This window comes from Macaca nemestrina, chromosome 2 (genome assembly GCF_043159975.1).
Source record: "Macaca nemestrina isolate mMacNem1 chromosome 2, mMacNem.hap1, whole genome shotgun sequence".
Classification (NCBI taxonomy): domain Eukaryota; kingdom Metazoa; phylum Chordata; class Mammalia; order Primates; family Cercopithecidae; genus Macaca; species Macaca nemestrina.
Genome location: NC_092126.1, coordinates 161,729,536 through 161,742,673, shown reverse-complemented (window position 1 = coordinate 161,742,673; position 13,138 = coordinate 161,729,536). Strand labels below are relative to the sequence as shown.

The following is a 13,138-nucleotide window of genomic DNA, read 5'->3' as shown; positions in this document are numbered from 1 at the left end:
TGTGCTGTAACTATAAAACACCCACATGATTATTGAAGATTTGGTACCACCAAAAAACGTTTAAAATATTCATTAATAATTTTTATTCTGATTACACATTGAGATTATAATATTTCAGATACATTAGATAACATAAAATATGTTATTAAAATTAATGTCACCTATTTCTTTTTAATTTCTTTAATGTGACTACTACAAGTTTTCAAATTATATCAGTGGCTTGTAATTGTGGCTTGCATTATATTCTTTTTTTGAGATGGAATCTTACTCTGTTGCCCAGGCTAGAGTGCAGGGGCGCGATCTCTGCTTATCACAACCTCTGCCTCCCAGGTTCCAGTGATTCTCCTGCCTCAGCCTCCTGAGTAGCTGAAATTACAGGTGCCCGCCACTACGCCCGACTAATTTTTGTATTTTTAGTAGAGACGGGGTTTCCCCATAATGGCCAGGGTGGTCTCAAACTCCTGACCTGAGGTGATCCCCCCGCCTCGGCCTCCAAAGTCCTGGGATTACAAGTGTGAGCCACCGCACCTGGCCTGTTTTATATTCTTATTGGACAGTGCTGATCTAGAGCAGGGATCAAGCAGTTTTTTCTATGAAAGGCCACATAGAAAATGTTTTCAGCTTTGCAGGCCATGAGGTCTCCATCATAGCTGTTCGACTCTTCCATTGTACTGCAAAAGCAGCCACAGATAATAATTTACAATAGACATGGCTGTGTTCCAGTACAACTATTAATAAAAGTAGGTGGTAGCCAGATTTGGCCTACAGGCTGTAGTTTGCTGACCCCTGATCTAGAAGATCCAAGATTTTATTCATCTGTCTGGTGGCTTGGTAGAGATGGGAGGAAGGCCCAGATGGGACCATTGACCCAAACAGCTATACAGGCCTCTCCAGCATGATGGTCTCGGGATAGTGGGACATCTCGGGATGGTGGCTCAGAACTCCAGAAAACGTACTCAAGACAGACAGGTAGAAGCTTCAAGGCTTCTTATGACCTAGCTTTTGAAGTCCCAGAATACCCTTTGTACTGCATTCTATGGTCAAACAGGTCACTCAGGCTAGCCCAGATTCAAAGAGAGGAGATCAGACTCTACCTCTTCATGGGAGGAGGAGTAGCCAAGAATATGTGTTTATTTTTAATCTACTATATCATTCTTCAAATCTCAGTTTAGGCTGATCCTGTTATGGGCTCTCAAAGTACCATGAACCTCTCTTTTGTAGCACTTGTCATAGCTAGTTTTACATTTCTTTGTATGATTACGTGATCACTATCTTGCTTTTCTACTAAACTGTAGGCAACCACATGAAGAGGAACTGTTTCTGGTTTTGCTCATTATATTCCTAGCACCAAACACAATGCCTGGTTCAATAAATATTTGTGGAAGAAACAAATGAATGAATGAACCAATAGCAAATGAATGAATAACAACTGTATCAATATTAATACCACATTTCTCCCTATTGCTGTCAAATATATCATGAGATACTCTGTCAGAAGCCTTGCTAAAATTCAAATATATTTGATTCCCAATAACCTTCCTATTTTGCAGTTCAGAAACTTTATAAAGAAAGAAATAAGCCTGTCTTACTCCTCCCAGTATCTTGAAGGTAGTAATACCTGCTGCCAACGTATAGCTTCAGGTCCTGGTGCTCTGAGAAGCAACGCTGTGCAGCATGTCACACCCAGAAGCAAGCCAAGGCCCCAGGCAGCTAGGGTTGCACTGGAACTCCACTCTCCTCTCAGCAAGCTGATGACGTGCCAGTCCAGCAGGCCTGGTTTGTCCAACCACAAGTATGAATCGGCAGAAGGCAGTGAGCTGGGCCCTGAGTGCTGCGGGGCTGAGGCTGACCTAATCCTTCCTCCACAGAGGCTGTGGTGTCCCCTGCTTTGCTCAGGACAAGAACTCTTGTATACCTCACGAGAAGCCAAGGACTACCTACCGCCTTCCACACTGGCCCTGGAGCCTGCATTGTAGTTATTTGTGGACACTTCTTCTTCTTTTTAGTGTCAGGTGAGGGACCAAGGCCTGCATGTCTTTACAACCCCTCAACATCTAGAACAATCTGACACTGAGTAGATGCAGCAAATATTTGCCTGAAAGACTACCTCAATAAATAACCTTCTGAGGCACCAACAAACTTCTCAGCATTTTTCCTGATACTCCGGTTACCACTAACATTCTAGACAAAGTTGTGAAATAAATCTTTTTCTTTGTTGCTCTCCAACGTCTACCGTGGACCCCTCCTCTCACTTCCTGTTTCGTCCTCTCTGCACTCCCCTATCCCACCCCATTTCTGGCTGCTGCCACCCCACGTCCCCTCATCCTGCTCTTTGCCTGAACAAGAACCCACACGCTCCTTCAGACCTCAGACACAAAGATACCCCTTCTCAGTTCCTTCCTTTTCTGCCCAAGTGGTCATATTTCCCCAGAGCTCTTCTAGATGTGACTTAGATGGTCCACAGTAGTGTGCACCTGAAGCCTAAACCCACGCTGGGAAGCTAGTGCCTGCCCAGGTTAGAGTGGAGAAGAACTCTCTGTACCTGGCACACAGTGGGTATTCGAGTAGTGTTTGCAGAATGAACAGCAGCTCAGGGCAGAAACCCTCCTGATGCAAAGGGATGCTTTACGGCCCCTTCTCCCAGCCCAGTCTGTCTCTCTGAGTGTCCTCTCGATTCCAGGAGCCACCATCACACCTGGCCCTAGGCTGTGCTGCTCCCCTCTGTCTCAGAGGCTAGAGAGCATCAGAGTCCTTTCCGCTGGCTTCTGTGGCAGAGCAAAAACTGGGTGGCATTTTTAAAGGTGCTCCGCCAGTGTGAAAGAAACACAGTGAGGCTGCATGGGTTTAAATCTCAGCTGTACCATTTACTAGCTGGGCGGCCAAGGGCAAGTACTGTGACCTCTTTGAGACTCCATTCCTTCATCTGTAACATGGGGACAAATAATCTCACCCTGTCGTGAGCAGTAATAGTACGATTAATCATTTAGCTGGCTCTTACTCATGTTCTTTGATGGGCCAGGCATACAAAGTAAGTGAAAGTGGGTTACGGCAGGTGCTCTTCTTGGTTTCTGGAGTGAACCTTCAGTTACATGGAGGCTTGGAGGCTCCTCTTTTTAGATTGCTGACTAGTTCACCCACCTTATTCATAGACCTTATTCTGTGCTTAGCTGACAGAAATCTCCTCTCAGAGAATCCCCCCGGTAAATTCTTAGGTTCTTTCCTCTTCCATTCCCCTTTTTGCTCTCTCCCTCCAAAGGCAAGAGTTTTCACTTTACAGGCCCACTGGAGAAAGTTATGGCTTCTGGTTGTGGTTTGGGGTTCACTCATCTTCACAGTCAATGACATTGGAGAAACTGGCTTCGTAACCGAGCACACACCCTCACGCACACACATCATGGCTAGAGTGGAGAGAAATTCTTCATATGGGGCACTTGTACTTAATAAAAGAAAATCATATCAATCTTGTGTATTTTAGCATCCTATTACATCAGGGTCACTGATAAACTAAGTGTCCAGAGTGTTTTCTAGGATGGTATATGGTCTCCAAATTACCATTAGTGAAGTTTACTGGAAGGATTACTTCTGGGCCAGGCCAGGATTTTGAGGAGAGATGTGGTTGCTGTCACCACATCCTTGAAGGACTTTGGCAGAAGTGTCTTAGGCTTACTCTGGATAGCTTCAGAGGACAAAACCAGTATTGACAGAAGGAAGGTAAGGAGAAGCAGCTTCTAGCCCAGGGGAAGAGAGAGTTTTCAAACTGAGAATTCAAAAATGATACTGATTCCTTGTCAGGGTCAGTGCTTCTCCCCACTGTGTGAATTACAGGGGCCATTTGTCCAAGATTCCTCAGAGCAATACTGATTTCATGTAATTATTTGAATATAATTTATATTGAATTTATTTTATTGTGAGTATGACCATCTTTTCAAATGTATGAGATAGTTATTTCCAGTTCCATGTACTATCTGTACATTTCTTTTGCCCGCTTTTAATTTGGGTCTTTGGCCTTTTTTCTTGTTTTTCTTATTAATTTGTAGAAGCTCTTTTTTACATAGAAAATTAATACTTTGTGACTAGTTGCAAATATTTTCAGTTGCTGAAAATACACAGTACGTGTTCCATGTAAGAGCTGAACGGCTGGTTCCTGATCGCTGCCTCCCTCCCTTCCAGCCAATAGATTTCAGAGTTTGGGCATTACCTATTGAGCCAAAGCTGACACCACAACAAGGGCAGAGCGTGGGAACAGAGTTCTCTGTCTGATTCCTGTGAACTTCCTCATACTAAATCACCAACAGCAACCTACTTATCATAGAATATGAGAATTGAACAAGTGTTGGCAAGGATGTGAAGAAATTGGAGCTCTTGTTCCAGTTGTCGATGGGAATGTAAAGTGATGTAGCTGCTGTGGAAAATAGTGTAGCAGTTCCTCAGAAAATTAAAAATAGAATGACCACATGATCTAGCAATTCCCCTTCTGGGTATATACCCAAAAGAACTGAAAGCAAAGTCTTAAAGAGATATTTGTACACCCTTGTTCATACCAGCATTATGCTCAATAGCCAAAAGGTAGAAGCAACTCAAGTCTCCATCAACAGATGAATGGATGAACAAAATGTAGTATATACATACAGTGGAATACCATTTAGTCTTAGAAAGAAAGGAAATTCAAACACATGCTACAATGTGGATGGCCCTTGAATACATTATGCTAAGTGAAATAAGCCAGTCACAAAAAGACAAATACTGTATGAATCTACTTATACCCCAAGCAGTCAAATTCATGGAAGCAGAAGGTGGAATGGTGGTTGCCAAGAGCTGAGAGGAGAGAATGAAGAGCTATTGCTTAATGGGTATAGAGGCTTAGTTTTGCAAGATGAAAGAGTTCTGAAGGTGGATGTAGTGATGACTGCACAACAGTGTGAATGTATTTCACACCACTGTACACTCAAAAGGTGAAGATGGCAAATTTTATGTATATCATACCACAACTAATAATGATTTCTAAAACTTATGAGATGTAATTTCACCCTTTCCTATTGCTAAAGATCACAAATTAGAAAACACTTTGGGAAAAGGTACATGAAAATAAGTACTCTTGTGTTGATCAGAGCATAAACATAGAATCTCAGGGGAGAACAATTTGCAACTATTCTTCGACCCTTTGGTCAAGCAATTCTACTTCCAGGAATGTAGCTTACTCCCACCTGTGTGATATGGCATATAATCAAGGTTTTCCATTGCAACAAAAGATTGGAAACGATGTTTAAGTATCCATCAGTAGTGGTCTGGAGAGATATATATATATAATTGTCATCCAATAGAATATAATAGACTAATATGCAGCTGTTAGCCTGAGGATACTCATTACATGCTGATACAGAATAATCTCCAAGGTAGTCATATGTGTGCAAAACTGTACACAGTATGCTACCATTTGTGCTTAAAAATAAAAAGAAAACAGAATATGGGTCAATGTTTTTGTTTAGTTTTGTCTAAAGTAACTTTAAGTAGAGGCAAGAAACTGGTAACAGGTAACGATGATCACCCTGTTACATCTATAGAAGAAAACTAGACAGCTAGGGGACAAGGCTGGGAGGGAGACTTGCTTTCCACTATTTATCACCTTTACCTTTCAAATTTAGTACCATCTACATTTAGTACTATGATCTATTCAAAAATATTTATTAAAAAAAGAAAAAGTATAGTCTAGAAGGAAGAAAAAAACATAACAGACACTTCTAGCCCAATGCTTTGCACTGGGTGCTATGAGAGCAGAGGAAAGAAACCCAGATGGCTTCTAGACAACACCGTCTGGGGAATACATTTCTGCTATTGGATCAAGAATAGTTGTACATTTTTTCCTGGAAAGAATTGCTTTGTTTTTCTCAACAGACCTACGAATTTAGTGGACAGACCTGTGAATTAATTCACTGGCTAGGTTTTCCTTTTTACATTGGCTGTTAAAAAACTATAAGCCAAACTTATGTCCCGCTCAGTGCAAATTGGGCAGATTTTTAGGGCAAGCATTTAGCACTGGCCTTGTCCCTGGCTCTGTATTATACTCCTGTATTTGGTTTGCTTTTCCACCTGTTTCTTATGTTTGTCATCTTTCCTGTCTATGGCCGTACCATCCTGAATGTGTCTGATCGCATCTAATGTTGGTCACCTCTCCTTATTCTTTGCTTCCTTATAGGCCACTAAGCAGCCTTCTTGGTGCTAGTTAGGGTAAGTGCGTGGGTGGTGAAGGAGGGAGGAGGGGAGGAAGAAAGAAGGTAGAGGTTATAAAGTAAAGCATATCCTTTTTCTTGGCTTCATCATGTAGATTAAGTGAATTGCTCTCAAAGCGTGGTCCTTGGGCCGGCAGCATTATCATCACCTTATGTTGTTAAACATAAAAATTATTGGGTTTCATCGCAACCTACTAAGCCAGACTTTCTGTGGATGAGGCCCAGGAAACTCTCCAGGTGATTTTTACTCACAGTCAAGTTTGAGAACCACAGGAAAACAAAAGGAAGGCTGATTTCTAAGATTAAATACAATACTCTCCAATTGCCTCCATGGTGCCTGTTGTGTTGGTCAAGATAAATAATGCTAGCTACTGCAATAATCAATCTCCCAAATTTTATTTTTTGCCAATATCACAATCCAATGTAGATCAGTTGTGGGAGAGGTGTAAAGAGAGCTGCTTTACTAGTTTATTAAGCAAACCAGGTCCCTTCCATTGTAAGACTTTGCTATTTTCTAGGCCCTTGGACATTTCCTCTGGATCCCCTGCTGCTAAGAAGGCAGGAGAGAGAGGCGAGAGAGGAGATTTAGCAGCCAGATCTGGAAGAAACATCTTTTCTGCCCACAATTCCATTGGCTAGAAGGCAGTCTCATGGCCTATCTAACTGCAGGGGAGGTTGGGAAATGTGACCTATCTAGGCTAAGAGCAAAAGGAAATGGCTTTGATGAACCCCTGGCATTGTCTCTGCACACCCAAGAACCCAAGTGAATCCCAACCTCCACTTCTAGGTCATGTTTTGGTGAACATCGGTTTTCAGTTTCCTTTTCTAATCAAGTTTTACCTTTTCTTTTTTGACTCTAGCACTATGGGACTGAGTAACACTCTCTTTGTGATGGCCTTCCTGCTCTCTGGTAAGAACCTTTCAGCTTTGTTAAGTCCTGGAATCCTACTGTCTCCTGATGAGTCTGACCACTGCAAGCCCAGGCCTGAGACTTGGTGGGTTTTACTCACTTTCTACTGAGCGTTGTACAAGACCACATGCAAAAAAGACTTTCCTGGAGAAGAAGGAAGTGTTATGATTGAGAGCAGCTGATGGCAGGTAGCTGGGATGGAGCTCTCCTGCCATGTGCTTCTTCCGCCTCCGCAGTCTCACATCAGTGAGTCTAGATGCTCACAGTGGGGTAGCCTGGCCTATCCCATGGGGATAGGGGAAGGCTGCTGCACTGAGGCCCCTGAGACTTGACTCTTTTGCTCAACACATATTCTCTTCTAGTCTTTTCTGACCCTGTTTCTGTCTTTCTCAGGCTCCTAGGAAACAACTGATGGAATTCCAAAAGTCTCCCTTCATACAGAGCACTGGTTTTCACGTCCCTGCCTTCCCTACCTTCTCTCACTCCCTTCCCTACCCTTTCTCACTCCCTTCCCTATAGCCTATGCACATACATCATGGTTGCCACAGCTTCCTGACAACTATGGATCGTCAGCTAATTGTGTCAGCTGATTCACAGTGGAGCCTAATGAAGCTGAAGCTTCAGAGCCCTCCATTTGCACAACCCTTTCTAAATCCCCCTCAAGACCCTGTGAAGGGCCCTCTAGCACTGTGGTCACATGTCTTATGCCTTGGTAAAATTTGAGTAAGTAAGATATTTTAACCACAATGAGTTATGACCACTGTCTCCTTCCTCTGCAACTTTTCCCTCCATGCCATTCTCCTCCTATCTGGTGGTGTTAGCAGTCAGGGGCATTTCGTATTTGAATTCTACATTCTTTTTCTTAACTATCCACCGCCTCCCCTCAAAATTTTAACAGCATCCAGCCTCACAAAACTCAGATCTTCCCTGTTTACTGTTCCACTTTGAGTTTCAGTTTCTTCATCTGTAAACAGGGGTTGGCTGCGGTCCCTGCCATGTATCCTGTGACTCAGTGTCTTGTAGTTACTCCTGGCCCACCTCTTCCTGCTGCTCCTTCTCTCCACCTGCAGGTCTGAGAGGGAAGCCACCCCACTAAGACAGGGAGGTGAACTGAGCCTGAAGTTTGGCTACAGCACCCACAGGCCACCAGCCATGAGTTCACCTCCTCAAGATAACCACACACCATGCCCTCGGCCACTGTTCCCATGTCTGCTGTGGGTGATGAGGAGTCAGGGAACTACAAAGAGATGGTCCCTCAGATCCATGCTCGCTGGAATAAGCCTTTTGGGATTTCTGTTTTCTGCTTAGCTTGTGGAGTCCTTGAGTGTGAGGTCTGTAGATGTGCCAGCTGTTCACTGACTTAGGTAACAACAGCCGCTTCCAACCCCCAGGGTCCATGACCTGCTACCTTAGCTCCTGGGGAGGTGGGAGGTATGCGTGTGTCAGAGAGCAAGGCAAGAAGACAAGACTGTAGAGAACATTATCCAATAAGATTCCCTTCTCATCCAACTTCTTATTTATTTATTTATTTATTATTTTTTTGAGACAGCATCTCTCTCTGTCACCCAGGCTGGAGTACAGTGGCACAGTCACAGCTTACTGTGACCTCGATTATCTGGGCTCCAGCAATTATCCCACCTCAGCCTCCCCAAGTGCTAGAATTATATGCATCAGCCACCGCACATGACTTATTTTATTTATTTGACAAATGCATATATACACAAAGTCATGAATCATTTAACAACAGGGGTACATGCTGAGAAACACATTGTTAGGCGATTTTGTCATAGTGTAATCATCATAGAGTGTCCTTACACAAAACTAGATAGCATAGCCTGCTCCATACCTAGGCCACCTGGCACAGCCTATTGCTCCTAGACTACAAGCCTGCACAGCATGTTGCTGTGCTAAATACTGTAGGCGGCTATAACACAATGGTAAGTTTTTGTGTATCTGAACATATCTAAGCATAGAAAAGATACAGTAAAAATATGGTGTTATAATCTTATGGGACCATCATTGTATATGACTAAAATGTGGCTGTGCAGTACATGACTGTATATATATACATATATACCCCTTACTTTGTGCCTGGTACTGTTCTAAGTACCTCATAAATATTAACTTGTTTAAGCCTCACAATAACTTTCTGCTTTAGATCTTGTTATTATTTCCCATTTTAAAATGTGGACACTAAAGACCAGAGAGGTGAAGTAGTTTACCCAAGATCGATATAGCTACTAAGTGGCAGAGCTTGGATTCACACACAGCAATGTAGATTTCGCATTTGTTCACTTGACTCTTACCCTAACTCTCATGGTAAACCATGAATAAGTGGTAAGACTTCTCCCATGGGGCCTGAACAGCTTTGGTGGATAACACAGCTTCCACCTCATCCATGTTCATCCAGTGCATCCTCCCCATCACCTGCAGCTGACACCTCAGTTGACCCAAGAGCTTGGGCCCAAGCCCTTCTCATCAAAGTGACCAGCCCAGCTCTTAAGATCTGGGAGAGAAGGAAGAAAAATGTCCTGGAAACACATTTCCAGAAAACACTAAACTGGAACACCATCTCCCACCAACTTTTCTGACTCTGCACACTGAAAGTGAGAAAGTAAAGCCAAGACACTCTATGAAAACTGAGTTCAGCTGTCACTTTTGCCCTTGACTTGCTGTTGACACTTCTTAGAAATTTCTTAGCTCCTGAGAAAAGAGTTATTAATATTGAAAACAACAACTTCAAATGGTAACCGTTTAAGTTTTATGGTGGTGAGAGAATAAGTGACTATATTTTTGGCAGTGCAAATTTAAAGAAATAATGGAAAGCCCATGACATCAGATTAGAAAATAACATTGCCAATTAATTCACACACGATGAAAAGCAACAACAAATCTGATTCTATTCTTCTTTAAAAAAAGGAAAAATTCCATTTGAATTCTATCTGCCTTTCTTCTCAGGGCACACCTCTGCTTACTGGGCTGGTGAACAGTGACCTAGCCACAGGGCAGGCATCCAAAGGGAGAAAGGAGATGCAATTGGCCCAAATAATCCACCCCCAAAATGTAGAGCTGAATAATTCATTTCATGTCATAGAAACAGCAATACAGTGAGGCAATTCTGTTTCACTTTTCGTTCCCTTATATGTTGTGTCCTCTGTCATGGAAATTTGACACAGTAGTATTTGCCACCCCTGCTCTTGAGGGTAAAATTGGATGGGAGTTTAAGACTGAAATGGGCACCCGTGGCCTTGCAGAATTAAGTTACAGTTTGTGCCCTGTATTTATAAAGCGAAAGGAATTTCTAGTGCCACTTGCAGAGGCACCTCTAACTTTCAAGCTCTGTTTGCCACTGTCCTGGCACCTGCATCACACTGTTAGGCTGGAGCCAGAGAGGTTTTCGAAAAATCAGTAGCTCCCACATCAGAAGGAAGTATCTTTCCAGTTTGAGTTTTGGTAGCTGCTCTCTTTTGGTCTGAGGATTCTCTGGGTCCTAGGGCTTCTCACTTCTCTTGAACAATACCTCTAGTTAATTTCATGTACCTGGAGTGGTAGTTGGAATATTTCTTCACTTTAAGATTTTTTTTTTTTTTTTTTTTTTGAGACAGAGTCTCACTCTGTCACCCAGGCTGAAGTGCAATGGCATGATCTTAACTCATGGCAACCTCCACCTCCCGGGTTCAAGCAATTCTCTTGCCTCAGCCTCCCAAGTAGCTGGGATTACAGACACCTACCACACCCAGCTAAGTGTTGTATTTTTAGAAGAGATGGGATTTCACCATGTTGGCCATGCTAGTCTCGAACTCCTGACCTCAGGTGATCTGCCCAACTCGGCCTCCCCAAAGTGCTGGGATTATAGGCGTGAGCCACAGTGCCCAGCCCACTTTAAGATTTACGCAAGATTGGCTCAAACCCTTATTCCTGTGGAAAGGTCCACTGTTTTCCTCCCAGATTTTTGCAGATATCTGCGTGGATGGTTACTTTTGACTCCCATTTCCTGCTGTTGTTGATAGCCCTCATTAAAACCATCACCTGGAGGTGAACAGACAGCTGAGACCTATCATTCCCAAAGAATTGTCATGGAGCCTAATAGTTCTATTGGATTCACCCCCTTATGTTAAGCCACCATTTCAGTGTTTTTAAAAATAGATGTATGTTGTTTAGTAGGGAGTATCTTACCCTCAAATTAGTTGATTGTTTCAGTAGGGCTTTTAGTGGGTTCCAGAGAAAATGAGCAATCAGAGAAGTTGATTTAGTGAAAGACAATCACTGAATAGGATGTGTATAGGGTTGTTTGGGAGCAAGAGTGAAATTGGTATGGAACAGAGAGGCTCCCAAGGCAAGTAGACATTTTTTTTTGGAAGGAGCAAGTGTTTGAGAGTCTGTGGCTTATTTTTCCTTTATGAGAGGGGAGTTTTAACACCATTTCCAAAATATGTAACCTGGTATTTTGTCCCCAGAAGTCCTGTTGACATGTATGGAAGCAAAAAACTCTGTCACTCCGGCTAGAGGAGTGCAGTGGTGCCATCAAAGCTTACTGCAGCCTCTAATTCCCAGGCTCAAGAGATGTTTCTGCCTCAGCCACTGGAATAGCTGGGACTGTAAGTGCATGCCACCATGCCTGGCTAGTTTTTTTTGTTTGTTTGTTTTTGTTTTTAGAGACGGGATCTCGTTTTGTTGCCCAGGATGGTCTTGAACCTTTTTAAAGTGATTATCTCATCTCAGCTTCTTAAACTCCTGGGATTATAGGCATGGCCTATTTTTACGTTTTATAATGTTTTGTACTTTTTGATGTTACTTCAAATATCTTTTTAAGTATCCTAAATATACTTATTTAAAAACTTTTTGGAGCAAATTTATCTATAAATTATTGATTTTATGTTGACAGACATTGTTCTCTATCATTAATAATGTTAAAAATAAATAAACAAAAACAAGTAACTCAATTAATGCTTACCACAGGCCAGTATTTGCTCCAGTGCTAACTCGAATATTCATTTCTTTAATCCTCACAACAAACCTATGAGGTAGGTGCCATTATTGTTCCTGTTTTTCACAAGAGGAAATTGAGACACTGGGGAGTTAAGTAATTTGCCTATAGTAACACAGGCAGTGAGTAGTTGAGCTGAGATTGAACTCACACTGTCCAGAATCCATACTCTTAGTTATAATAGTGTACTGCCCTATAGCTTTGTTTCACAGCTACATGGCATTACTTTATATGGATGCATCATTATTTGTTAAACCATTTAACTTATTTCCAGTGTATTGTTCTTATAAACAATGAATATCAGTATACCTCTAATTTCGTGCACATGTATCTTTTGTAGAATGAATTCTTAAGAAACGGAATTACTAAGTCAATGCTTAAGCCCATAATTAATTTTCTTACATATTACCAACTGTCCTCCAAAAAGGTTGTACCAGTTTAGAATTTCACCAGCAGTACATGACAGGACCCATTTTCCTAACACTCTCACGGACACTGGGTATTACCAGGATGATTTTTAATATGTGCCAATCAGATGGGCAAAAAGAATGGTTTCTCACTGAGGTTTAAATTGCATTTCCCTAGTTCTCAGTGTGAGGGGAAGGGATCTGGTATAATTTTCAGTTTGGTGGGAAGGCATCAGAGGCTTCCGAACAGGAGGATTATGTGATTGGAGCTGTATTTTTAAGGGATCATTTTGGCTTGAGAAACTAGACTCCGGGACAAGGATGGAGCAGGCAGATGAGTTAGAAGACAATTACGTTGGTCTCCTCCACCCTTTTCTTAACATATTGGAGTTCAGCTCTGGCTGTAGTAGTTCTAGATGTCCTCAGACACACTTGTGTAGAGCTTCTGTTGGGTATTTTGGGTATACAGATGATCCATCTTGGTTACACAGATGATTTAGATGATTGTAGACATAAGAGGCTTGTCTGGGAACCACTCCCAGACAGGGAAGCATTCCCTGAGATAGAGGAGAGGAAGGCTGAAGGGGAGGAAGAGAGTACCTGTTGC

At 42.4% G+C, this 13,138-nt stretch overlaps 1 protein-coding gene across 8 annotated transcripts in view; it reads left to right on the top strand.

The window, feature by feature from the left end:
• LOC105470293 (CD86 molecule) overlaps positions 1 to 13,138 on the top strand; it is a 60,977-nt gene that overhangs the window by 26,318 nt on the left and 21,521 nt on the right. For 4 of the 8 annotated variants that reach the window (XM_024789280.2, XM_024789281.2, XM_024789279.2 and 1 more), the window contains exons 2-3: positions 7,088 to 7,137; positions 11,595 to 11,735. In XM_024789280.2, the coding sequence (XP_024645048.1) occupies positions 7,088 to 7,137; positions 11,595 to 11,735 (191 nt within the window). The remainder of the gene's footprint in view (positions 1 to 7,087; positions 7,138 to 11,594; positions 11,736 to 13,138) is intronic. The other 4 variants (XM_011722132.2, XM_011722133.3, XM_011722131.3 and 1 more) reach the window with 1 other exon arrangement.